Here is a 24429-nt window from a genome sequence, read left to right on the forward strand (position 1 = left end):
CGCCACCTACAGTTCGGCGAATTGCACCCTTCACTTCAACTCCATCATTACCTCGAGGCCATTCATGGCTGATTTTGACCCTTCTATCCACTTCGGACTGCTGCAAACATTGGTACGTGAACAGCTACTATCTTACACGATCTCCTTCTGATTCATCGCCCGCAGTTCGGCGACTTGCACCCTTTAATTTATTTCAACTTCAACTTCACTTTTCTAGCTTCTTTCGGCGACTTGTGCCCCTTTACCAAGCCTTCAACTTCACTTCAACATATCTTGTTCTATCTTTTTTTCTACTGTTATGCAGCACCTTTTTAATTTTGCAAATATGATTATCCTGCTGCCAAGTCATGGCGTGAGTGAGTTTGTTGGTTTTAACATTCGGCGAGGGACTCGTGCTGCCACAGTCCGATTCTGAACCTCGGTTCGAACCTGAAATTTTCTGAGTCGGACTCATGGTCTAGTCCGGCGTGGCTCCAGGACCGAACCTCCAAACAGGTTCGGGGTGGGTTGGAGTGCGCCTAGAGTGTCGATTCTAGGAGGGACACAAGTGTAGAACCCGCTGGGAGAGCGCGCCTGGCACACCGTGGATTCCGGAGGGTGCCGTCGAGTACCATGACGAAGTTCAAATTTAATTTGGGTATGCGTGTACAACAGTGACACTGGATTATGTGACTGAACCATGTGAAATACATGAAGGAGGGAGGGAGGGTACAGTAAAGTACAATTAGACACTGTAAGCTAATAGTAGGGATAGTGGTTGAGTATGGTAGGCGTCAGCCTCATTGGTGCTCGATGTCGAGAGAAGAAAATTGATGTGGTTGTGCAACCGCTCATTGGGAGGGCAAAAATTGAGTTGTTTGCTTGCAGAGATGCGATTTTTAGTTCGGAATCTATATATAAACCGCCGGCATGTTGTCCAACACGTCATGCTGTGTTGTCTCTTTTTCACGGCTTTTTCCGTTTGCCGCAAGGAAGACTTATTTTGGAACTGCAAGGCACCGCGTCTTATATAACGTTTAACAGTAAAAATAAAGAAATTCTTTCACAAAGCTGACAGGGCCTCGGCCTGCAGATGCCCATAAGCCTGGGTAGCCTTCCAACTACTGCCACAGGCTGTGCACATGTCATGCCAGGCCTTACAATTATAATTCTGCGTTTAATGTCCCTGAAACATATTTAGAATAAGCTTATTTCTGTTTCTGGTTCGTCCCCACTTTGTTTTATACGCGGAGTTTCAATTATTTCTCTAACTGTTTCTTCCACGACGCGCCATACATGCATACATGAACATTTGAACGTTCCCAGCGCTCAGAAAACGCCAGTGACTAGTAGTTACCAGTTCTGCTGCCACATCACTGCTATGTCAAGTACTGGTATGCGGCAAACGTTAAAGTAGATGCAGCGGCGTGGGCCATGAGCCATCGCTCACTTCCTCAGTTATAGTTATTTCAAGCGACTTCCAAAATTAGTAACAACTTAACTGCCTGCATGTCTGCGGTCGTTATGCAGTCAGCGTCACTGCCATAACCTGGCAGCCGTGAGCGGATTCTCATTGCTGACGAGTCCTTTGTGGTCACTGCAGCCGGCCTGGCACAACCTTCAGGCCTCAGCCATTCCGAGCGCGTCGCAACAATCATCCGCTGAGCGTTTGTTGCGCAGTCGGCCGCCGCCAAGGTCCCGATGGGCACCTAACGCGGCAACCATCCCCCAATCCTATCTTGTTTACACCTCCTTAACCGACCCGACATTCACTTGTTGGAGCTGTTGGCGATGCTGACTTCCCATCGTGAGTCCATTAAGGCAAAACCATTTCCATTTGGAATCATTGCATGGGTATTCAATATATCATCGACGAAGAGTCTCCCCTCTGAATACCGCCGTAGCAATGCCTTGTTTGCTTCAGATGACATAGCACGGTACAATAATGTTGCTAGTCCCTTTCGCAATGGAAGGCGCAACATCGACTTGACGTCCCACTCCGTGAGGGTGTGGCGGTCCCGGAATTGTCGTCCCGACCATTTTTTCCCTTCAGGTCTCTGTCAAGGGTTTTCGGTTGCGTACTAATCTGACTCGTGCAATTTAGTCTCCAATGCCAGTGTGTGCAATCTTGTAATGGCCACACAAGAAATGACCGTCGTCAGTATCTCAGATTTGCAGCAAGCTGATGTGTGCGTCTAAACAGGTAGTATCGGCACGAAGTCTGACTTCAGCATCGATGTTACCCAAGCCCATCCGTAATACGGCAAGCTCTTGATCATGACAGAAAGGAAATGGAGCCTCAGAGTAGGCACAGCATGCTCTATTCTGGCATTATCTCCGATCACTGCCTGGTCCGGTGGTCCCGCGCTCTGATAAAATATGCCACTCACTTTTTCCTTCTGCATCACAGCGACAGTATCGGTTAGATACCGGAATAAAACATCCGCGATTTTGCCGGTTCCGTTTTTCAACCTGATGCTTAACACAGATGCTCATCGATATCTACTTTTATCGCTCTCAAGGCACATGAACAGGTCAGCACTCAGCTTTCATGCAGCGTGTGATCGTTCCTTCCAAACACTCTAATCCGATTCTCTCCCACAGTACGCTTGACGAGGGGTCACTACCAACCATCTGCATCCTTCTTTCCTGTGCCTGGAGAATCGCGTCGGAGTGCTCTCACAACCTAGCACGAGCACTGCTATAGGTCAGTTGACTGTTCTGGCCGCCTGAGTTATCTCATGTTGTGTCTGAGTCATGTTTTCGTGGCACGCCAAAATTCTTCGACGCGTTGGTCGACAGCTGCTAACTCTTGGGTACGCTGTTGATATTCAGATGTACAGGGCGATGCAGTCATTGAGCAACTATTTTCCGCGTGATCACACGCCGGTAATCATCGCTAGAGAAAACACTCACTCAAGGCTATCTGCCGTGCAGGATAAAAGCTGTAAAGAGAGATGTGTCCTCTCATCATCTTCATCATCTTCATTTTCTCCATTCTACTGCTCTCCTGGCGAGAGCACTTTCTATCATGATGTTTACTCCAATTCTAATTGCTTCTTTTATTTCATCCATTAATGCCGCGGCTATAATATCTCGTTCACAATCCTACCCATTATCTCAGCGCAGTGCGCTCGGCCCCCAAACCACACTTACCATAGGCAATAATGACATCGCTCCCGATGGCTACTCACGCTCGTCAGTCTGTTGTCATGATTTCGAAACTCACTGCTAATTTTTAACAGAGCGACTCTTGTTAATGGCGAATTCCCTGGACCCTTGATTTCAGCGCAGAAGGTGACCGTCTGTCGATCACCTCGTCGCACACTAGCGCTGACCGCATAATAGGGAGATAACTTTTCCATTTTGGTGGCCAACAACCTCACGGATACCTCCATGTACACGGTTACCAGCGTCGTAAGCAGCGCCAAATCGTCAACATTGATGTCAATTAACTTTTTAACCTTGTTTGCCACAGCATTGGCACGGCATCTACCAGAATGGGACGAGCTACGCCGACGGGACGAGCACCGTCACGCAATGCCCCATTGCGCAGAATCAATCTTATTTGCAGTCTTTCTCCGCCCAGAATCAGGCAGGCACTTACTGGTATCATAGTCATTATTCTGTTCAATACGCAAGTATCACTCCAATCTTGCATACGCATCAGAGGACTGACCTGTGGAACAGTGCGATGGTCTCAGGGGAGCCCTGGTAATTTACGATCCTGACGACCCTTATGCATCCATGTACGATGTCGACGATGGTGAGCCAGAAATTTGTTTATATTAATCCTCTGACCATCATGCGTTGTCAGAGAGCACCGTGATCACGCTTTCCGACTGGTGAGTTTTATGAACGCTGGTGATCTGCCCGACTAAAGTAGCATCGCTAGGTATCACGCAGAGGCCACCGTCTTGCGCTACATCATAGGCAATGTCGCCGACTCCACGCTCATCAATGGACTCGGTCGATATGCTGGCGGACCCGCGTCTGATCTAGCTGTGATCAACGTCGAGCAGGGAAAACGGTATCGCATGCGTCTGGTTTCAATGTCGTGCGATCCCAACTTCCTGTTCTCCATCGATGGCCATAACATGACCGTCATCGAAGCGGATGGACAGCTGACCGACCCTCTCGAGGTGGATCAGCTCCAGATTTTTGCGGGTCAACGTTACTCTGTGGTTTTGGTCGCCGATCAACCGACAGACAACTACTGGATACGCAGCCTTCCTGATACAGCCAATGCATCCTTTGTTGGAGGAACAAACTCTGCTATCCTACGCTACCAAGGCGCCCCGCAGGTCGAGCCGACTACGGTCAATACTACATCCACGAACCCATTGGTGGAGACCAATTTGCATGCTCTGATCAATCCCTCTGCTCCTGGCGTTCCAGAATATGGAGCGGCTGATATCAACCTCAACCTCGCAGTTTCCATCGACGACAACGGAATCTTCTACGTTAACAACGTCTCATTCGCAGCCCCCACCGTTCCTGTCCTACTCCAGATTCTCAGCGGAGCTCAAGATGCTTCTGATCTGATGCCAAATGGAAGCGTCATCATTCTCGAGGCCAACAAAGTGGTAGAATTGACATTGTCGACCACTGGTGTGGGTGGACCCGTACGTATATTCCATCGTTTTGACGCTTACTTATCTGACATACATTGTACCAGCATCCCATCCATATGCACGGGGTAAGTTCTCCTTGACTTCGATGGCATGGTCTGGCTGGTACTGATGCGAGCATTAGCATTCCTTCAGCGTCGTACAGAGCGCGGGCAACAGCAGCTTCAATTACGTGAACCCTGTTCGTCGCGATGTCGTAAGCGCTGGCAGTCTAGGGCAACAAATGGTGATACGATGGGTGACCGACAATTCTGGCCCCTGGTTCTTGCATTGGTATGCCATCGTCTCTATCGAGCTGTCAATAAGGACACTGACTCTGAACCCATAGTCACATTGACTGGCATCTCGACGTGTATGTGTGCGAAAGTCCTCGCGAGAGAATTTGCTAATCCTTTATTTACATCCAGTGGTTTTGCTGTTGTAATGGCTGAAAGTCCCTCAGAAACCCGCGCAAATATGCAAACAGCGCCAGGTATGTTATCTGTGAAGAAACTGAATTTCTATGGCTGAACTGCTTTTCAGACGCATGGGATCAGTTGTGTCCGACCTTTAACGCTCTCTCACCCTCGCAGTTGGGGGGTACGAGTATGGATCTTTACGAAGCAGCTACCAATATGTCCGATAGCCTTTACCCACCACCAGCGCCCCTCCCTTCATCTGCATAGTAGTAGATGCGCCACTCATTTTGATTTATCAGGGTTTGCAGGACAACCCTTACCCTACTTAGATTCTCCTCTATTATAAGTAATGAACCCTCTACTTCATCATAGATTATGATACGGTACTGGCTGGTGCTTTTCTCCAGTATCTACTTGACCTAATACAGGATATGACAGTTATAGCCTTATACTTGATGTAGCGCCCGCCGAATTTATATTTCTTTGATGCTTGAAGTTCATACCTTCCGTTCCATCGACGTCGAAAAGACAGAGCATACAGGAATCCAGTGCTCAGTATCGGGCCTATCTTTTTGAGCATGAGGTTAGTGACAACCTAACGTACGACTGTACGTAGTCAAGTAAGTTCAAGTGATTGTTTTTCTTGGTGGCTTCTTTGTCTTGACTCGACACTGTATAAATGGCCTACATTGTCATCTTACAAATATCTGCAAATCATATTTTTTCTCGTGTCTTCTTGCAGAGTCAGGGATTGACGCTCGCGCTGCTAAGTTGGTAGTAATTACAGTAACATAACATGTGTCTAGACTTAGTAAGTATTGAGATTGAACTAGCTCAATGAATCTACGAAGAACATACATCTACTTCGGTATTACGATGCCATGATCCAATCGAAGGGTGCAGAAAGCCAGAGACACGCTCGGCGCTGGTCTGCACCGTGCCGTCTGGTATCAGAATCGACGATGGCGACGGCATGATGCCTGGAATGCAGATCGTGTGTGGATTCGGGAAGGTGACCCAGAGGGTGTGTCTAGGGTGTTGGAACTTGTAGGTGCTTGGAGGCTCGATGAAGGGAGTGCGGCATGTGCATTGTGTCGAGAGCGTTTCTGGATGATGTTAGTATGGTACTTACACAACGTATAGGGCATTTATCTCCTTGTATTCACTCTACAAATATGTTGCCGTCATGGGGCGCTGTATAGCGAAGTCGGCACGCTGAAATGAAGATTACAACTTCAAGTTCACGATTCATGAGTACCGTGACAGCGTGACAGTTGGGTTAAATCAGGAAATCACACTATCGGCTTGGTCGAGTCTCCGCTTTGTTGCATTCGACAGAATCGGTTGGAACTCATTGGCTTGGAGCGCTGTCGGACTTTGGATACCACCGTGTCTTGGCCGAGGCGCCGCGTGTGACATAGCGCGACGAAATTGTGCATTTCTATTGTGGTTTCAACGTATCGAGATCTCAACTTCCGCTGCTGCCGCTGTAGCAAGCTCACAACAGAATTAAAAAAAACTTGTCGGGCCCAATGCGCAGAGACATAAAGTATACACTAAAGTAGATCCGATATATAAATATGTGTTGTTGTTTTGACGCTATTCAGCAATAAGTGAAAATTGTGCATTTCCCGTCTAGCACTTGATGGAAGATACAAAATTGCCGCGGGCCGGGACGTTCCGCCAGGTTAATGTGAAACACCGATCATCCTGGACTCTTTATATTGTTTGTTGTTATTTGTCTCTTCAGTGATCTCTTGGCAGCATGAAGACCGCGGACCGGATTTCATTTTGATCCCCGGTTCTGTTCACTTTGTGGAGCTCGGTTAGGTTTTTACGATATGGGCGTGAAATACCCTAAATTTAATGGCTGCTAGCGCTCATCCAACTTTATTCCTGACATCTCTCCTCCGTACTGGTAGAAAGTTTGCAGACAACATTAATTATAAACGTTTAAACCACCAAGGTGTGAATGGATATTTGGTGCTTTTGGGTAGCTGCTTGACCTTGAACACGATCCAGGTCACCGTGACTGCGTCTCGCCGCGACGATTCCGACCTCTTGGAAAATATCGGGTCATGGACAGCTTGGATTCAATCCCTGTCTAAATAAGTTCACTATCTGCCTATCTGCGGTCGTGCATCCGGTACTTGCGGCCGCTGCCATAGCCTGCCAGCCAAGATCTGATCCTCCATTGGTGACGAGTCCTAGATGGCATCTTCAGCCCAACTTCCACGGTCCCGGGCCAATAGTGGCACGACCTTAGATCATCGCCATTATTATCAAGGTCGCCGGCCGTCTCCTTTCAAAATTCTGTGCATAGACACTAAGCACCTAGCACATAGTCGGCATCGCAAAGGTCCTGACATGCCACAAGCACATAGTGCTACTACTAATAGCGTGTGACCGTTTCTGTCTGACAATCGCTAGTCCGATGCTCTCGCACAGCCACCGTACTTGACGGAGGGGCACCACCAGTGACTTTTCCTGTGCATGAAGAGTTGATTCAAGCTGTAGTGACATCCTAGCACTAACACCTGTGGTCGGTTGGCCGTTTCGCGTCTGAGTTATTTTGAATCGTGTCCGAGTCATGGTCTCATGGTACGTCATCATTCTTGAACGCATCAATAGATCGTTGCCAACTCCCGCAGCCGTACACCGTTGAGACCGGGGCGCTGAGCATCTGTTCGCGGTGCAATCACACGCCGATAAGTCGAACTGCTTTGAACGGCCCGGCGTACACTTCATGGCTGTCTACTGCTGCAAGATAAAAGCTGCAAGAGCATTGTAATATTTTTTCTACTTCTACTACTCTCGTGAACAACAGCATCATTACCTATCGTGAATAATCGCGATGATTATTCATTTTCTAATCGTTTCTCTCATCTCATCGATTAATGCTGCATCCATAGTATCTCACTCACAGTCTTACCCACTATCTCAGCCCGTTGTACATGGCCCCAAAGCTAGAATAACCATTGGTAATGGAGTCATCGCTCCCGATGGCTTCAAACGCCCGTGAGTCTAATGCAACGGCACTCATATCTCAGTCCTGATCTTTGACAGAGCAACTCTTGTTGATGGCACATTTCCTGGACCTTTAATTACAGCACAGAAGGTGAATTTTGTTGATCTCCTTACCGGGCGCCAGTGCTGACCTTACGATAGGGAGATCACTTTGATATTGAGGTAGTCAACAAACTCAAAGATGACTCGATGTTCGAGCTTACCAGTGTCGTAAGTAATGTCAAATCATCAGTGTTGTTAAAATTGACCTTGTTCACGGCAGCACTGGCATGGTATCTCTCAGAATGGAACTAACTATGCCGATGGGACGTCCTTCGTCACACAATGCCCCATCACACCGAACCACTCTTTTTTACATTCTTTCTCCGCCCAGAACCAGGCAGGCACTTTCTGGTATCACAGTCATTATTCTGTTCAATATGCAAGTATCACTCGAACCTTGCACGCGCATTAGAGGACTGACCTATGGAACAGTGCGATGGTCTCAGGGGAGCCCTGGTAATCTATGATCCTCAAGATCCTTTGGCATACATGTACGATGTCGACGATGGTGAGCGAGAGATTGGTTCATATGAACCATCTGACCATGATGTGTTTCCAGCAAGTACTGTGATTACGCTTGCCGACTGGTGAGTTTTACAAGCATAGATAATCTGCCCAATTAAATCACGATCACTAGGTATCATACTGTCGCCCCCGAATTGCGCCATACGATACCTGTTGCCCAGTCTATGCTCATCAATGGACTCGGTCGCTATGCTGGCGGACCGGAGTCTGAGCTCGCTGTCATTAATGTCAGGCCGGGAAGGCGATACCGCTTGCGCCTGGTTCAAATGTCATGCGACTCCAACGTCCTGTTCTCCATCGATGGCCACAACTTAACCGTTATCGAAGCGGATGGATTGCTGACAGAACCTCTGGTGGTAGATCAGCTCCAGATTTTTGCGGCTCAGCGCTACTCTGTGGTTCTAGTAGCTGATCAGCCAGTAGATAACTACTGGGTGCGCAGTCTTCCTGATACAGCGAATGCGACCTACGACAAAGGAATGAACTCTGCTATCCTACGCTACAGAGGCGCCCCAAAGGCCGACCCGACTACGGTTAATACTACATCTACAAACCCATTGCAAGAGACAAACTTGCATGCTCTAATCAATCCCGGTGCTCCTGGTATTCCAGAGTATGGGAAGGCAGATATCAACCTCAACCTCGAGGTTTCCGTCACTGGCCTAACATTCTACGTCAATAATGTCACATTCCAATCCCCCACCATTCCTGTTCTACTCCAAATTCTTAGTGGAGCTCTAGACGCTTCTCAGCTGCTCCCAAAGGGGAGTGTGTACGTTCTCGAGGCCAACAAAGTGGTAGAGTTGACGATGGCAATAACCGGTCCAGGTGGACCTGTACGTCTTTTCCATTCATTCGATATTTTCGCGACTGATATATATTATACCAGCATCCCATACACCTTCACGGGGTAAGCTCGCCGTAACTTCGATGGCATGTTTGGCTGGTACTCATTATTATTAGCATACATTTGATGTCGTACAGAGCGCGGGCAGCAGTACTTTCAATTACGCGAACCCCGTTCGCCGCGATGTGGTCAGCGCTGGGAGCGCTGGGCAACGCATGGTGATCCGATGGGTGACCGACAATTCTGGCCCCTGGTTCTTGCATTGGTATGATATCATATTTATCGAGTTGTTAAGAAGGGTTCTGACTTTGAACTAACAGTCACATTGACTGGCATCTTGATGAGTACGTGTGTAAATCTTCCCGTGAACGAAATGGCTAACTCTTCACATCCAGCGGTTTTGCCGTGGTAATGGCGGAAAGTCCCTCAGATACTGGCGCACATTTGGGCCTTGTGCCATGTAGGTCACATATAAAGAATCCGTACTTCTATTGCTGAGCTGTGTTACAGATGAATGGGATCGCTTATGTCCAATCTATGACCATCACCAGGGAATGCCTCCCACGGTAGCTGAGGGAGGTTTAGATTTTAATTGAACAATAGACTAATAGTATTATTAAATAGACCTGTTATAATTCTGGAAACCTTGCAAGCAAGGCCATAATCGATTCGGAAAGACAATATTAGTGGACCTGAAGATTTCGACCCTACAAACCCAGTTTCCCAGCATGTGCAACCGGTTTGTCAAATGTCCAGTCAGATCCTTTGAAGCCAGCAGTTGGAGGTTCAAGAACACTCGTTTGATTGTTGAGAAAACATCTACTGTAGATATTCGAACAGTAAACGATAAACGATTTTCACTGGCTGACTACGCTAACTGAAGTTCTAACGATGTAGTACAGCCTGTACAGGTGGGAAGCCTATCATACATACTACATAGAGCCTGTTCACTGTTAACTTCAGCAACCGATGTGTGAACAAGATTTTGTCAAACCAAACACGATTTGGTCGGCACGAGCATGACGGAGATCCTGAGTCTGAAAGTAGTCAGTGAATGATAACATGATATGATATAATGATAATCCCAATATCTACACATCGGGGACCTGCAAATCCACTCTTTGGCAGATAGACCGGGTTTCATTTTGATACCCTTCTGTTTACTTGTGGGGCTCGATAAAGATATTTGCGCTCATCCGACGCTGCGCCTTCCAGGTTTTTGGTGCTGCGCACCGTTAGGGTTAGTTCGAAGTCCGCTGGTGGCTGATCTTTGTTTACTCATATTATCTTCCAGCTGAGGTTGGCTGGGTTTGAATTTTGCTGATGCACGTGATATTCTACTTAGTATGTCGTCTCATGTAAATGTCATTCGCAGTCCCTCCACACTCGAACCAGCGGTTGGGAAGGAGCCTGGGGATAGTGAACCCTCGATGTACTAGTGGGCAAAACTATTTTTGTCAACTGTCACGAGGCCAATTCATTTTTGCCCCCTGTACTAACTACATCGAGAAATCCGTCCTGTACGCAACTTCGAAGGTCATTAGTACCGTGATCTTTTCCGTTAAACAATCCTGGTCACAAACTGCCTAGCCTCACACTCAATACTTTGGGGGCAATCATCCAGGATGTGGTCTGCGAGCAGTTTCTCACTTGCAATATTAATGTCAGAACACGACCGTTTTCCTTGTCAGACTGCCACTGTGACATTTTTATGACACCCTTGTCTGATTTTGCGTATTTGACGCTCTCAACCACGCCTATATGAGGGCCATTTTGGAGCGCAGCCGGGGGCCTCATGCACCGCTACGATTTTGTATCGGAACCGCAGTCACACTGAGTCTATAAAGTTGGCTACACCTTTCAGACCAAATGCACACCATATAACGATGGAATTGCCACCTGGGATCGTCTACCTCATCAGTTGCTTACCACAGCTCCTATTACCACCCGCGATAGTTTATGGTCTAAACCGCATCTGCGACTTTGCATTTGGCATATCCCTGCCAGGATGGTCACAGATTCCTGCATATGTGTTGTCTTTTCCTGCTCTCTTCACTTGCAGCTTGCTCGCAGCAAATTATCGCGATAGGCGCCAAGCTGCTATGCGTGGTGCTGTTCTCCCACCCAGGTATCCAAGTAGATTGCCTGGCGGTCTGGATATCCTCGTAGCCTTGGTACAAGATTTCAAGATTGGATACATGGGTATGCTACCAACTGACTTCACTTTCCCCTATCGATGCTTACGATCATAGGGGGATTAATGGGAGAGAAGTGTAACACTCTTGGACATACGTTTAACATGCGAGTGCTCTTTGAAAATAGGGCATGTACATTCTTTCACACCCTAAGTTTCATTGTTGATCTGTCGCGATCAACAGATCTTCACCGCCGAACCAGAATACATAAAGGTAAGCAGCTCATCAGAGCGTTATGAATCTATACATTCATGCATAACAGGCAATTCTAGTATCACAGTTCACCTCGTTTGCGAACGGTCGGCGATTTCATGTGTTATTGTCTCGATTTGATGGAATGACGTTTTCAACCAATAGGGCCTATGTTTCGGGACCAAGCCAACTCCCTCCTTGGCACTGGAGTGTTCAATTCCGATGGTGAGCGTGTTTCCTGTATTCCATCGTGACAATATAGTTTACTGTCTATTTCAGGGGATGTCTGGAAGTATGTCTTATCTATTTCCGTTCATTGTTCAGACTTAATCTAGTGACTACAGATTCCACCGCTCGATGACGCGCCCGTTCTTCAACAAAGACCGGATTAGTCATTTCGATATATTTGACAAGCACGCGGAAGACGCGATTAGCCAGTTGAAGATTAGACTCAGAGATGGCTATCCCGTGGATTTCCAGGTAAACTTATGATGACTATCTTATGCTTATTCTTGCTGACATTGCTTCAGGACATGGTCTCTCGTTTCACCTTAGATTCTGCGACGGAATTCCTCTTCGGAAGAAACGTCTGTTCTCTCTCCGCCGGCCTGATCTACCCACCATCATCGCCCCGCTCTAAAGACGTCGCGTTTGAGAACCACCCAGCCGACAAGTTTGCGCGTGCATTTAGCGATGCTCAGATTGCTACCTCCTATCGCGGCCGGTTTGGCTCAGCGTGGCGCCTGTCTGAATTCTGGACTGACCGTGTTAAGAAGCACATGGATACTTGTTACAAGTTCATCGACCCCATCCTCAAGGAGGCGTTAGAAAAGAAAAAAATGCTCAAGGAAAATCTCAACGAGAAGGCCGACGCAAAGGATAGGGACGTCAAAGAAGGCGAAACGCTGCTCGATCACTTGGTAAATTACACAGAAGGTATGCAACGCAAGCGTCGACGCGTCATTCCAAATGACATGAATTTGCTTCCTTCTAGACCCCATCGTCATCAGGGACGAAATTCTTAACATCATGATTGCTGGACGTGATACTGTATGCACCTCTTTCGGACGGTCATTCTCAGGATGCTAAGACCACTCTTTCCAGACTGCAGCTACCCTGACTTTTGTCATCTATATGCTCACACAGCATCCCGATGTTCTCCGCCGTCTTCGTGAGGAGATCCTTAGCAAAGTGGGTAGCTCAAGGAGACCAACCTACGATGATATGCGCGATATGAAATATCTGAGAGCAGTCATCAATGGTGAGTCCTACTCAAAAGCCACTTTCTCTTGAGGTGACACGGGAATTTCAGAAACGCTTCGACTCTACTCGCCTGTGTGAGTATCGGGTTCGGTCTCTTTAAATTTGTTGTACTTGATCTCATTGAATTTCTCTAATTTTATCAGGCCATTCAATGGCAGGTAAATACTGCTCCGCCCATGCGTGCGTCTCTGTACTCATTATGGATTAGGACCAGTACAGAACCAACGGTCTTGCCGGGAATCGATGGGGGGAAACCGATCTACGTCCCTCAAAATACTAGGTGATTACATCAAGAAACGGGTTGTTTGTTCAACTGACGATGGATATCTCAGGACATTTTACTCTGTATTCCTGATGCACCGACGAACAGACTTATGGGGACCAGATGGTGAGCAGGATAATCGACTGACCACAGCATTGGAACGAATATTTACTCGCATTTTTCTCCACAAGCTGAAGAATTTGACCCTGATCGGTTCCTCGACGACCGCCTCCAGAAATATTGTACCTCTAACCCATTCATCTTCATGCCTTTCAATGCAGGCCCCAGAATTTGTGTTGGGCAACAGGTATGTCGACTGCTCCCTCAAAGTATTCATGCTGACATCTATGTTTATCCAGTTCGCCTACAACGAGGTTTCCTTCTTCCTCGTCCGACTTCTCCAACAGTTCTCTTCGGTCTCCTTGGCCACCGATGTCCAGACTCTTCCGCCTGCGGAGTGGGCGAAGTGTTCTGGCCGCAAGGCCATCGAAAAGGTCGTCTTCAAAAGCCACCTTACCATCTATGCGCATGTATGTCCTCAATCTTGATTCTTTGTTTAGTGGCTCATGTCATTATAGGACGGGCTATGGGTTAGGATGGATGAGGCTAGCCCTGTTGAAGTTGAGGTTGTGTAAATATAAGGGACAGAGCATTACGAGGAAACACTATCTATATTATCTGTACTATTCTGTGCGTCGATGCGAAGGAAATATGTACCTGCTGCACTCTGCATTTGTGTGGCCGTCACGCCGCGAGGTTCAGATAATATTTGGGGACTGGACGCGGGTCAGGATTTAATGCCAGTCATATGTTAGTACCCAACCCGTTTATTTTCCTTCCTTTCAATGCTGGTCCTAGAGTATGCCCAGATCAATAGGTAATCCCCTTTGCGCACAATTTTCCCTATGGGTCCCCCCATGATTCGAACTTCTAACTATGTACTTCAGTGGCTGCCTCTACTGAACTTTCATCGTCGTAGGAACAAGTACTTTCTTCAACATTGCTGGAAGAAAACAGGTCGCAGTGCCGATGCAATAAATGCCAGAGTGAATAACTGTACCAGAGTACCAAGACTTACTGGTACAGACGTCGTCAGACGATCGTTGACCAGTCAGTGGTTGAACCTACCGGAACCCACACGGTTCACATGCCCACACTATCAACTCCCCTAGCCAGCCCAGGCTTCCAAAGAAGAGGGAAAGTCGTAGACTGCTTGACTGGGTTGGATCCAAGCACGGCAAGCACATCTACAACGTGAAATCTAGCATAAGTACACTTGACGTATCCAAAAATTGACTCTAAAGTACAAACGTAAACAAATCCCGAAGGGCTTCGATGTCATGAAAACTGCTGAAACTCGAACAACTTCAAAGATACTTAAAGGTTTGTACCGATCATGCCTAGGCGCTGGAGTACCGCAAACCAGTTACCCTTTGGGATGGTGGGACCAAATATCCAACGTTGCAGCCATGCAGCAATTCCACCTAAAACGTCACAATGATGTTCTGCTCAGCACCGCAACAATACACAAAAATGTACCTTTGATTGGTCCTTGCGGTCCAAATCCAATCATGCGGAGAAGTGGGCGAAGAAGCCATCCCTCAAGTAATGCACCCATCTCAATCTGAGGTAACAATAAGGGTGACAACTCCGCAATCGCAATGAGCAGGAGGGCATTGGCGATCTCGGGATGCTGTTCAGCAAGGTCCCCTACATTATGTAATATAATGTTGTCAATGTTCTGGAACGGTTAGATGCTCTTGACGTACCTATGGTTACGGCAACATGTTGAACAACGAACTTGAGAGAACTAGAGTGAATTTTCAATAGTTCTTCGCTGACTCCGAGCTTGGTGGCGACCTGTAAAAAACCTTCCTCGAAGCGGTCAAGGACTGCATTGATCATGATTGTACGGTTGTCGTGACCGGGAGCCTCCCCGGGTGGTGGGAACATCTCCATAAGCTCTTCGAATAGGACAACGAAGATATCTCTGTGTTCTTCTATTACGGAGTGGAGGGAAACACCACTGTCCTCTGCGGTTTCGCCGCAAACTTCGCGCAAAACAGCAGCAGTGGCAGAGACATTGACCATGGACTCCCTGAACTCTGTGAGCTTCTCGGATGGATACAACTCCACGGCGTGATGAAAGAATTCATCGGTATACTCCTTGATAATTCTGGCAACCTTGCAAGGAAGGCTATAATCGATTCAAACAATTAAGGAAAGACAGAATATTGGCGGACCTGAAGATTTCGACCCTACAAAGTTAGCACACACAAACCCCGATCGGTAAAAACTTAAGTCATGTAAATTCAAGCTTGCTTCTACTCCACTTCCATAATTTATAAGTAGGCAGCAGGCCGATTAGAATGTCGCTTTTGTTGTCATCGACGACAGTCCTTGGGAAACGCAAAGCCAGTGGCACTAGATATGTTTTACACATTTCTGCGAGTCCACAACCCGAGCCATCGACTTCAACTGCGAATCTTGCTGTCCGCGATACCCCAGAGCCTTCCTCAAACAAAGCCCGTCATCCTTGCACGTATTCTGTATGCACAAAGTCCTACTCCAAAGCTTGTAGGTTAGCAGAGCACATAAGGTCCCATACAGGAGTGGTCACGTGGCGATTTTTTTTACGCCTACTGTGTGCTAAATCAACTCAAACAGCGTCCCTACGTCTGCACGACTTGTCAAAAGTCTTATCTGCGCGAATCCCATCTACAAGCACATGCAAAAGCCATCTTCCTGAGTCGTCTGGACCCTCCAGCACCTCCATGTGCACGAGAATACGCACAGTGGGGTTAAATTGTATGCTGTATGTGCTATCACCACCCGTCCAAGCCATCCGCGCTGATTTTGTCTTCTCAGTGCACGGTAGAGGGGTGCGACGAGGTGTTTGCCAAGCACCATCAGCTGCGATCTCATACCTGCCAAGCACACTCACCCCCAGGTACGAAATCTTACATGTGCACACACCCAGGGTGCACTAAATCGTTCGATACGAACCAGAAGCTTAAAGGTCACGTCAAGACTCATGACGGTTCGTGTGCTTTCACATCCATGTGTATGATGATTTATCATTCTTTCAGATAAACGTTACACGTGTGCACACCCAAATTGCCTACCTTCATCCAACGCTGACCCGACATATTACCCGACATGGACGTCCCTCCAGGCTCATATACGCGAGACCCACCCTCCAACGTGCATGCATCCCTCGTGCAACAGACGAACCTTCGCTTCCCAACACAATCTACGCGTTCATCAGAAACTACACGAACAACAAGAGCTAGAAGCCGTACTAGCAGACGTAGAACCATGAAGCAACAGACTTGCCTCGCAAACGTAGACGCGGTGGAGAAGTGGGCAGAGACTGGAATTGCGACAAATGTGGGAAAGAATTCAAATCTGTACGATCATCAACGGATGTTTGTTTTCGATCAATTCTAACGTCATGCACAGATGAAGGCCCTCACGACGCACAACAATGTGATTCATCTGGGCCACAGAAATCATGTTTGCCCACATCAACATTGCTCCAGTGCCTTTGGCTACAAAAAACTCCTCGAAAGGCATCTAGCCAAGATCCATAGCACAAAGAGCGATCAATCTGTCACAGATCTGTCTGAGTCAGACGGCGCCACAACTACCGACAGTGATACTGACTGTTCCGACAACGAACCGGCAGACTCAGCTGCGCACTTGAGTATCGATCGCATCACCGGACATACTTACTCCCTCCGCACTCGCATGCCAACGTCAAAAACCATACGGTGTCCATACCCAAACGTCGAGGACCTACTACTATTGCCTCCGGAAACACCGTTTTCCGGCTCTTCAGTGCACTGCGATCACATCTTAACTCGCGCATATGATCTTCGTCGACATTTGAAGGCCGAACATGGACTCGTTGGGGACAAGAGCAAGGTGGACTCTTGGGTAAGATCGCATAGAGGCAACGCTCAGAGATCTTGATATCTGTCTGTTATGGGAGATGTCCTGTCCAGTGTTGTTCAGCTTTTCGATGTTTCCATTTCATACCCTTCTTGATGTGGGAAGCTGATGTTTGTTTTCTCTCGAGTCTGGGTAATAGAAGGGAATGGAGGGTAGGGATGGTGTAAATGCACGCAAATATAGTGTTTGCGATGCGTCCATACCATTCCCGTCCTAGCATCGACCATATGCATTTCGTAGATCTCTCTCAAGTATCTGTCTTATCGATTTTGTACTCATCAGTATTATTGTCGCCCAGTTTTGATCCACCTGAGCGTTGGCTGAAAGCGTTCAGAGCGCGAGATGAGGAGACTACCAGACCCGGGTTTCTTTCGATAGCATTCAATGATTTCATGGCGTATTGTCACCACGAGATGAAGGGCATACAGGAAGTGAGTCCTGAGTCCTGTCTCAAGTCCTGTTTAGCTTTACCACTTCGCCGAACATCATTCTGGAGTGTCGTTCGAGAGATAAGATGACGCCTCAAGAATTGACCTACGAACGAAGTTGGATTCAGAAGGCTAGAGACCATTCTTCTCGTCGTGTAGGAGATCGCGAACCTGTTGCTGTGGCCGGGTGAGTTCCCTTATTACTTTCTGGTGTCACTCCTGACGACATCCCTCTTAGTCACGCTCCTAAACACTGCTTGCCAGTGGAGGGTATGATCTATCTTTGCCCCCATAATATGCGCTAATCATCGCATATACTGTAAGCACCTCCAGCAAGCTAACCAGGGTCGCTATATCTGGAATACAATATATGAATCTTTTATTTCATCCACCTGGTCCTTTTCCTGAACAAACTGCGCTTCATCTTGGGAAATTCGTTGACCCACTAGAAGCGAACTGGGCACTGTCATCCCAAGTGATGGTAAAGCCACTCGACATGACTACGTCACGGGACCGATCACCTCTACTATCACTGGCACTCCCCTCTTCATGGATCACTTGTTTATCATTTGTCGCGAACATTCGAGGGGTGCGAATCTGTGCGTCAAGAATTTAATATGTCTTGTGGTGATGAAGAGGCCGTGCTTTCTGCAAGGATAGCGTTTTTGACAGCTATATTGACAACCACAAAATGATGTCCTCTTGAACGGCTGTTGAAAGCAAATGAGGTCGGTTTCGAAGTCGGATCGAAAACGGAACAGCTTAGTTCACTTGTATCTGTAACACTCGCCTCCATCTCGCGGCTCGTGCTGTTATTCGCATCGATGATGCGAGTCTTGATTTAAATGTATCGTTGTCTTTTCTGCATGATTGCAATGTCCCGCGTTCTGTCGTCAATCATCATGGGGTCGCAGTGGAATCCGCCTTTGGGCCAGTGCGCGTTCCTACTGTCGATGGTTGGTACAATTCCCGACAGACATTTCGACCCGTCTATCTGAGCGGGTGTGACGTCGAGCTTGGCCGTGATTGGCTTGCATTTGTGAATGCAAAGTCTGATGGTATACGATTCCTTCGACCTTCGGATATAGACGTTGCCCGGCTTCCTGATGATCATAGTTGGAATTTTCAGCCCGGAGGTACGTATATTTATACAGATTATTTTCATACAGTTGATAGTTGTTTCTAGAGAATCTTTCCTCCTCTTCATTTGTTATTACTGATAGAGAAAAAGATTTAAGCACTCAATCGAAATCGTATTTAGCTACCCAAGCGGGTTCTTCTACTGTTACCCAAGCAGGTTCATCTCACTCATCTCATTCGCGTTCGTCTATACTGCCGCGAAATGAACTTGTGGTGGATAATTTTTTTTGGCGGTTATGAAAGCTTATCGAGACCAACTCTGAGTGAATTGGCAGTCGCTCATGGCCTTAGGGTGTCCCTGCACACATAATATATATAGCATGATATTTGACGACCTTTTGTTTTCACAAAATAGTATGCCCTGGCTAACATGCCACGAGAGGAACTGTAAAATTGTATAATATACAGACTCCAAATATGTTTTCGCTCCCCCATCGGTTTTTCAACTTGCAGGAGATGGCAAAAGTAAACCCCTTTATTTCGCCTGTCTGAAGTCACCTCTAAACATACTAGTACGATCTGCTGGAGATAGAGGAAAATATAAATACGTCGTATGGACTTGGTAGTGAGAAATCTATGCGTGGGATAACAAGACCTAGAGTGACTTGGACGTGTGGCATAAAACCGGCAGCTTCAGAACAATTACTGATATGACCCAGAAGCTCGGAGGAGATGTTCCTATAAGCACAGGTTAGATTGCGAGTCTAGGAAACCATTGGGAACACGAGCACCTTTGCAAGTTTCTCGCCGTTGGACAAAATAGTGAGGCAAGACGGCAAATCCTTCAAGCACCACTGCCTTTCAAGCCAGGAGACAAGATTGCGATTCCAGAAAGACTGGAACATATGGGCGAGCCTCTCATCCCACGGTTTCGGAGCTAGTGACAGATGAAAGGCCCAGTTTTGACATGCGTAGTTGAGGGCGCCCGAAGCCGATTGACTTTGTTTCTGTGCTTCGTCTGCGAATCTCAAAAGGGCTTTCATAGCGTGGATGATCTCCATGTCTGGTGATGCTGTGGTAGAATGATACTGGTTCCTTAACACCAGAAACACCAAGAACATCGAGAAATCTGGCAGCGCCTTGAACTGCTGGATTGCTTGAAAAGCTGGATGCAAAGAAAATACTGGGGAGATTTTGCAGTCTCTGATTGCCTCGAAAGTACTCGAGAATTCTTCCATGGTCACCCAGATGTTGGTCAACCGCCATGCTTTACCGCGGGGTGTCTGCAACCAGTCTCGCCCATCCTGGTGTTGCAGCCAGTCTCGCCCGCCCTGGGTCCGCAGCCAGTCTTGCCCGTTCTCGGTCTGCAACCAGTCTCGCCCATATGGGGTCCGTAACCAGGATCTTATACTCCCAGTGTGCAACCAGTCTTGCCCATATGGGGTCTGCAGCCAATTTTGCGCGTCCTCTGTCTGCAACCAGGCTTGCCCTTCCAAGGTTTGCAAGTATCTCGCGCCATACATCTGCATCGCTGAAGATTCACCCCAGGTCTGCACCTCTGTCTGCAGCCAGTTTTTCCCGGACCTTGTCTGCAGCCACTCTTGCCCACTGTTAGTCTTGAGCCAGTCTTTCCCATTGCGAGTCTGCAGCCAGTCTTTCCCATTGCGACTCTGCAGCCAGTCTTTCCCGCTGCCAGTCTGAAGCCACTCTTGCCTGCCATTAGCCTCTAACCAATCTTCCCCATCGTGAGTCCGCAGCCAATTTTGCCCGCCCTGGGTCCCCAACCACCATTTCTGCCCATCGGTCAACAGCCAGTCTTGCCCAGCCTCTGCCTTCAGCCAGTCTCGTCCGGTATCTGTCTGCAACCAATCTTCCCCGCTCTGGGTCCGCAACCACAATTTCTGCCCATCGGTATGTCGCCAGTTTTTCCCAGCCTCTGTCTCCAGCCAATCTCGCCCGCCTTGGGTCCACAACCACTCATTCTCCCCATCAGTCAGCAGCCAGTCTCGTCCAGCATCTGTCAGCAGCCAATCCTGCCCGCCCTGGGTCTGCAGCCACAATTTCTGCCCATCGGTGTGCCGCCAGTTTTTCCCAGTCTCTGTCTCCAGCCAATCTTGTCCGCCCTGGGACTGCAACCACCAACAACTCCTATCAGCCAACAGCCAATCTCGTCCAGCCTCTGTCTCCAGCCAGTCTCGTCCAGCCTTTGCATCCAGCCAGTCCTGCCCGTCCTGGGTCCACAACCACAATTCCTGCCTATCGGTATGCCGCCAGTCTCGTCCGGCCCGGGCATCTGCCTGCAGCCAATCCTGCCCATCGGTATGCCACCAGTTTTTCCCAGCCTCCGTCTCAAGCCAATCTCGCCCGCCCGAGGTCTGCAACCACTCATACATCCCGTCGGTCAGCAGCCAGCCTCGCCCAGCCTCTGTCAGCAGCCAGTCTCGTCCAGTATCCGTCTCCAGCCAATCCTCCCCGCCCTGAGTCGTCAACCAAAATGCCTGCCCATCGGTATGCCGCCAGTTTTTCCTGGCCTCTGTCTCCAGCCAGTCTCGTCCAGCCCCTGCATCCAGCCAGTCTTGTCCGGCAACTGTCACCAGCCAATCTTGCCCGCCCTGGGTCCGCAACCACTCAATCCCCCCGTCGGTCAACAGCCAGTCTCGTCCGACATCTGTCTGCAGCCAATCCCGCCCGCCCTGGGTCTGCAACCACCATTCCTGCCCATCGGTATGCTGCCAGTTTTTCCCGGCCTCTGTCTCCAGCCAATCTCGTCCGCCCTGGGTCCGCAACCACCATTTCTCCCCATTGGTCAGCAGCCAGTCTCGCCCAGTCTCCATCCCCAGCCAGTCTCGTCCAGCATCTGTCTCCAGCCAATCCTGTCCACCCTGGGTCTGTAACCACAATTTCTGCCCATCGGTATGCCGCCAGTTTTTCCCGGCTTGTGTCTCCAGCCAATCTCGTCCACCCCGGGTCCGCAACCACCAACAACTCCCATCAGTCAGCAGCCAATCTCGTCCAGCCTCTGTCTGTAGCCAGTCTCGCCCAACCTCTGTCTGCAGCCAGTCTCGCCCGCCTTGTGTCCCCAACCACCATTTCTGCCCATCGATCAGCAGCCAGTCTCGCCCAGCCTCTGTCAGCAGCCAGTCTCGTCCAGTATCTGTCTCCAGCCACTCTTGCCCGCCCTGAGTCATCAACCACAATTTCTGCCCATCGGTATGCCGCCAGTTTTTCCCGGCCTCTGTCTCCAGCCAATCTCGTCCGCCCTGGGTCTGCGACCGCCAATAACTCCCATCGGTCAGCAGCCAGTATCGTCCAACTTCTGTCAGCAGCCAGTCTCGTCCGGCATTTGTCTCCAGCCAATCTCTCGCGCCCCAGATCTGCAACCACTCATTCCCCCCGTCAGTCAGTAGCCAATCTTGCCCAGCCTCTGTCAGCAACCAGTCTTGTCCGGCATCTGTCTGCAGCCAATCCTGCCCGCCCTGGGTCCGCAACCACAATTCCTGCCCATCGGTATGCCGCCAGTTTTTCCCGGCCTCTGTCTCCAGCCAATCTCTCGCGCCGTGGGTCAGCAACCACTCTTTCCCCCCGTCAGTCAGCAGCCAGTCCATCCCCCCCTGGGTCTGCAGCCAGTCATTCACTCCTTCAGTCTGCAGCCAGGCACACCCGTCCGGGGTATCTAGCCAGAACTGTAATTCTGGACGGTAATCTCCCCGAAGCCACAACAAAGCTACAAGTACTTGCATTGGCTCCGGTGGCTGGACCATGAAGGACAACGAGTGTTTTAAATTCTGGGGATCATGGGGTTGCATAGCCTGGCTATGCTTCTTTAATTCTGAGAGTGTATCCAGGAGGGCCGTGCTTTCTGGAATCTCGCGCACCATCAAGTGGAGAGAGGAAAGTGCGAGCAGGGAGTGCAGTGATGTGGTGTCTTGTACTTGGCGGAGGCCGCAGTTTGAGCGGTGGGAAACATAGTCGCGAACGGACGAGTGATAGATATTCACGGGGAGACTGCTGTCGGTAGGAAGATCTATTACAGATCGTAGCTGCACCAGCACTTTCTCGACGTTCCTGCCCTGACCTGGGCCAAGAAGTTCCGATATTTGTGAGATCGGAAGAGGATCTGCAAGGACAGCAACAACGGACAAGTGCATGTATGCCAACGTCGGGTCAGCGCATGTGGAGAGGATAAGGTCGTATAACCTGTACACCTCCGTTCCTGGAAGCAGTTTACTCGTCAGTTCGAGCATGAGCTCAAGCCGGTCGCGGGGATCGTTGTGTTGATCATCGATAAACTTGATCATCGTAGTTGCTACGATGAAACGTCTACCCGCTCGGCTCGCTAGCCGTTCAAGTTGAGCGTTTGTTGGCTGTGGGAAGGTGGAATAGCGAAGCTGCAGTTTTCTGAACGACTCCTCCAAGAAACGATAGATGTCTTCATCGACATCTGCGCCGTCTAGCGAGATGGTGGTAGCAACGCCCTTGCCAGAAATGTTCACGGGTATCTCGCCCACCAGCGGGCGCACATCTTTGTTCTGCATGGCTTCACGAATATCCCCCTCCGAGCGACTTGTGATTAGAATGTGAGTCACGGGGAGTTCAGGATCGCGAAGAGCTTGAGCGAGCAGGGATATGAGTTCAGCAAGCTCGCTTTCGGATTTGTCTTCATTAAACGATTTGGATGCGGGTTGATCGAGGGTTTCGGATGTGCATTCATCAAGGGCATCGATAACGAACGTCAAAGGCGGACTGCCGCATTCGCGTAGTCTACCTTGAAGCTTCTTGAGTGGTCGGAGAAACAAGCCTTCCATCTGATCGCGAACAGGCTTGTCTGGGTCTAGAAGGGCAGGGTTCTCGAGGATAGCCCTATTGACATGCGTCCTGACGTTGGGGAAATTGCTGGCCAGCTGGTAGGCAAGCGTCGCAAAGAAATAACCGGTCGTGCGCCGGTTTGTATGCTTGCGGGAGAAAAAGAATGTTCCAGCGAGTCGCGTCTCTATTTGCGTCTGCTCTGTCACTTTCAATCCTTTCATCCTTTCAGCTACCGTGAATGCAACGGCAGACTTTCCGACGCCCGCTGTGCCGTGCAGCCAAATGATCTGATTCTTTTCTTTCTTGTCTAATGATCCGTAGATGTAGTTGAGAAGGGCCACCCGGGTGCCTTGCAAACATTTCGGACGAGGGTGGCGTTCACGAGAGTTATATTCAGCACCCTTGACAGCGACCCGGGACAGCCTCTCCCAAGTTCCTTCAGACATATCCAATAACTGTTAATGAGATCAGACAAGGGGAGGGGATAAGAGATGGATATACACTGACATTGACTCTTGACAAGAGAATGATAATAATTGCAATCCAGATTGTGAGATGGAATGGAACAATTGAGGACGCTGATCCAAGGATCAAAGACCAAGCTGCAACTTGGGTCTTTTGAGGACGTGTAATGGACTCTGGAGTAGTGAGGCGATGTTTTTGGTGCAGTAAGTCTATCCAATGGCGATTAGCTGAGCAACAAAACGATCAAACTCTGCCACTTGCTGTGGAGCAATTGAAATTGCAATGTGTAAGAACTACTTATTTGAGATTGAATGGATGTATGTATGTGCCAGAAC

The 24429-nt window shown here is 48.8% G+C and overlaps 5 protein-coding genes across 5 annotated transcripts; 4 read left to right on the forward strand and 1 right to left on the reverse strand.

Annotated features, from left to right (window-relative positions):
• The first annotated feature begins 3307 nt into the window (after positions 1 to 3307).
• DFJ58DRAFT_756213 (laccase) lies at positions 3308 to 5465 on the forward strand. The gene is made up of 10 exons (XM_041388110.1): positions 3308 to 3396; positions 3458 to 3616; positions 3670 to 3745; positions 3797 to 3824; positions 3875 to 4604; positions 4658 to 4678; positions 4735 to 4883; positions 4939 to 4962; positions 5018 to 5082; positions 5133 to 5465. Exons 1-10 carry the CDS (start codon positions 3376 to 3378, stop codon positions 5273 to 5275), a joined length of 1416 nt encoding a protein of 471 aa, XP_041250491.1. The 5' UTR covers positions 3308 to 3375; the 3' UTR covers positions 5276 to 5465.
• Positions 5466 to 7862: 2397 nt separating this feature from the next.
• On the forward strand, positions 7863 to 10045 carry DFJ58DRAFT_836059 (laccase; the record flags this gene model as incomplete). The annotated part of the gene is made up of 12 exons (XM_041392278.1): positions 7863 to 8026; positions 8075 to 8126; positions 8177 to 8245; positions 8298 to 8447; positions 8510 to 8585; positions 8637 to 8664; positions 8715 to 9438; positions 9492 to 9512; positions 9587 to 9714; positions 9770 to 9793; positions 9845 to 9909; positions 9960 to 10045. The coding sequence occupies 12 exons, from the start codon at positions 7863 to 7865 to the stop codon at positions 10043 to 10045; spliced, it is 1587 nt and encodes a 528-aa protein (XP_041250492.1).
• A 1243-nt stretch (positions 10046 to 11288) lies between these two features.
• Positions 11289 to 14169, forward strand: DFJ58DRAFT_756231 (cytochrome P450). The gene is made up of 15 exons (XM_041388111.1): positions 11289 to 11651; positions 11702 to 11772; positions 11828 to 11857; positions 11907 to 11943; positions 12002 to 12047; positions 12172 to 12316; positions 12367 to 12772; positions 12831 to 12886; positions 12941 to 13097; positions 13149 to 13173; positions 13308 to 13379; positions 13432 to 13487; positions 13553 to 13668; positions 13721 to 13891; positions 13940 to 14169. Exons 1-15 carry the CDS (start codon positions 11336 to 11338, stop codon positions 13994 to 13996), a joined length of 1761 nt encoding a protein of 586 aa, XP_041250493.1. The 5' UTR covers positions 11289 to 11335; the 3' UTR covers positions 13997 to 14169.
• A 470-nt stretch (positions 14170 to 14639) lies between these two features.
• Positions 14640 to 15452, reverse strand: DFJ58DRAFT_740959 (uncharacterized protein; the record flags this gene model as incomplete). Its single annotated transcript, XM_041387116.1, has 3 exons — positions 14640 to 14845; positions 14901 to 15071; positions 15131 to 15452. The coding sequence occupies 3 exons, from the start codon at positions 15450 to 15452 to the stop codon at positions 14739 to 14741; spliced, it is 600 nt and encodes a 199-aa protein (XP_041250494.1). The 3' UTR covers positions 14640 to 14738.
• Positions 15453 to 15666: 214 nt separating this feature from the next.
• On the forward strand, positions 15667 to 17513 carry DFJ58DRAFT_756254 (uncharacterized protein). Its single transcript, XM_041388112.1, is given in 7 exon segments — positions 15667 to 15973; positions 16029 to 16057; positions 16087 to 16156; positions 16230 to 16401; positions 16451 to 16671; positions 16824 to 17446; positions 17457 to 17513. The coding sequence occupies 6 exon segments, from the start codon at positions 15731 to 15733 to the stop codon at positions 17334 to 17336; spliced, it is 1248 nt and encodes a 415-aa protein (XP_041250495.1). The 5' UTR covers positions 15667 to 15730; the 3' UTR covers positions 17337 to 17446; positions 17457 to 17513.
• Positions 17514 to 24429: the final 6916 nt, after the last annotated feature.

Source organism: Suillus subalutaceus (genome assembly GCF_016647625.1).
Source record: "Suillus subalutaceus strain FC151 chromosome Unknown DFJ58scaffold_3, whole genome shotgun sequence".
NCBI classification, from domain to species: domain Eukaryota; kingdom Fungi; phylum Basidiomycota; class Agaricomycetes; order Boletales; family Suillaceae; genus Suillus; species Suillus subalutaceus.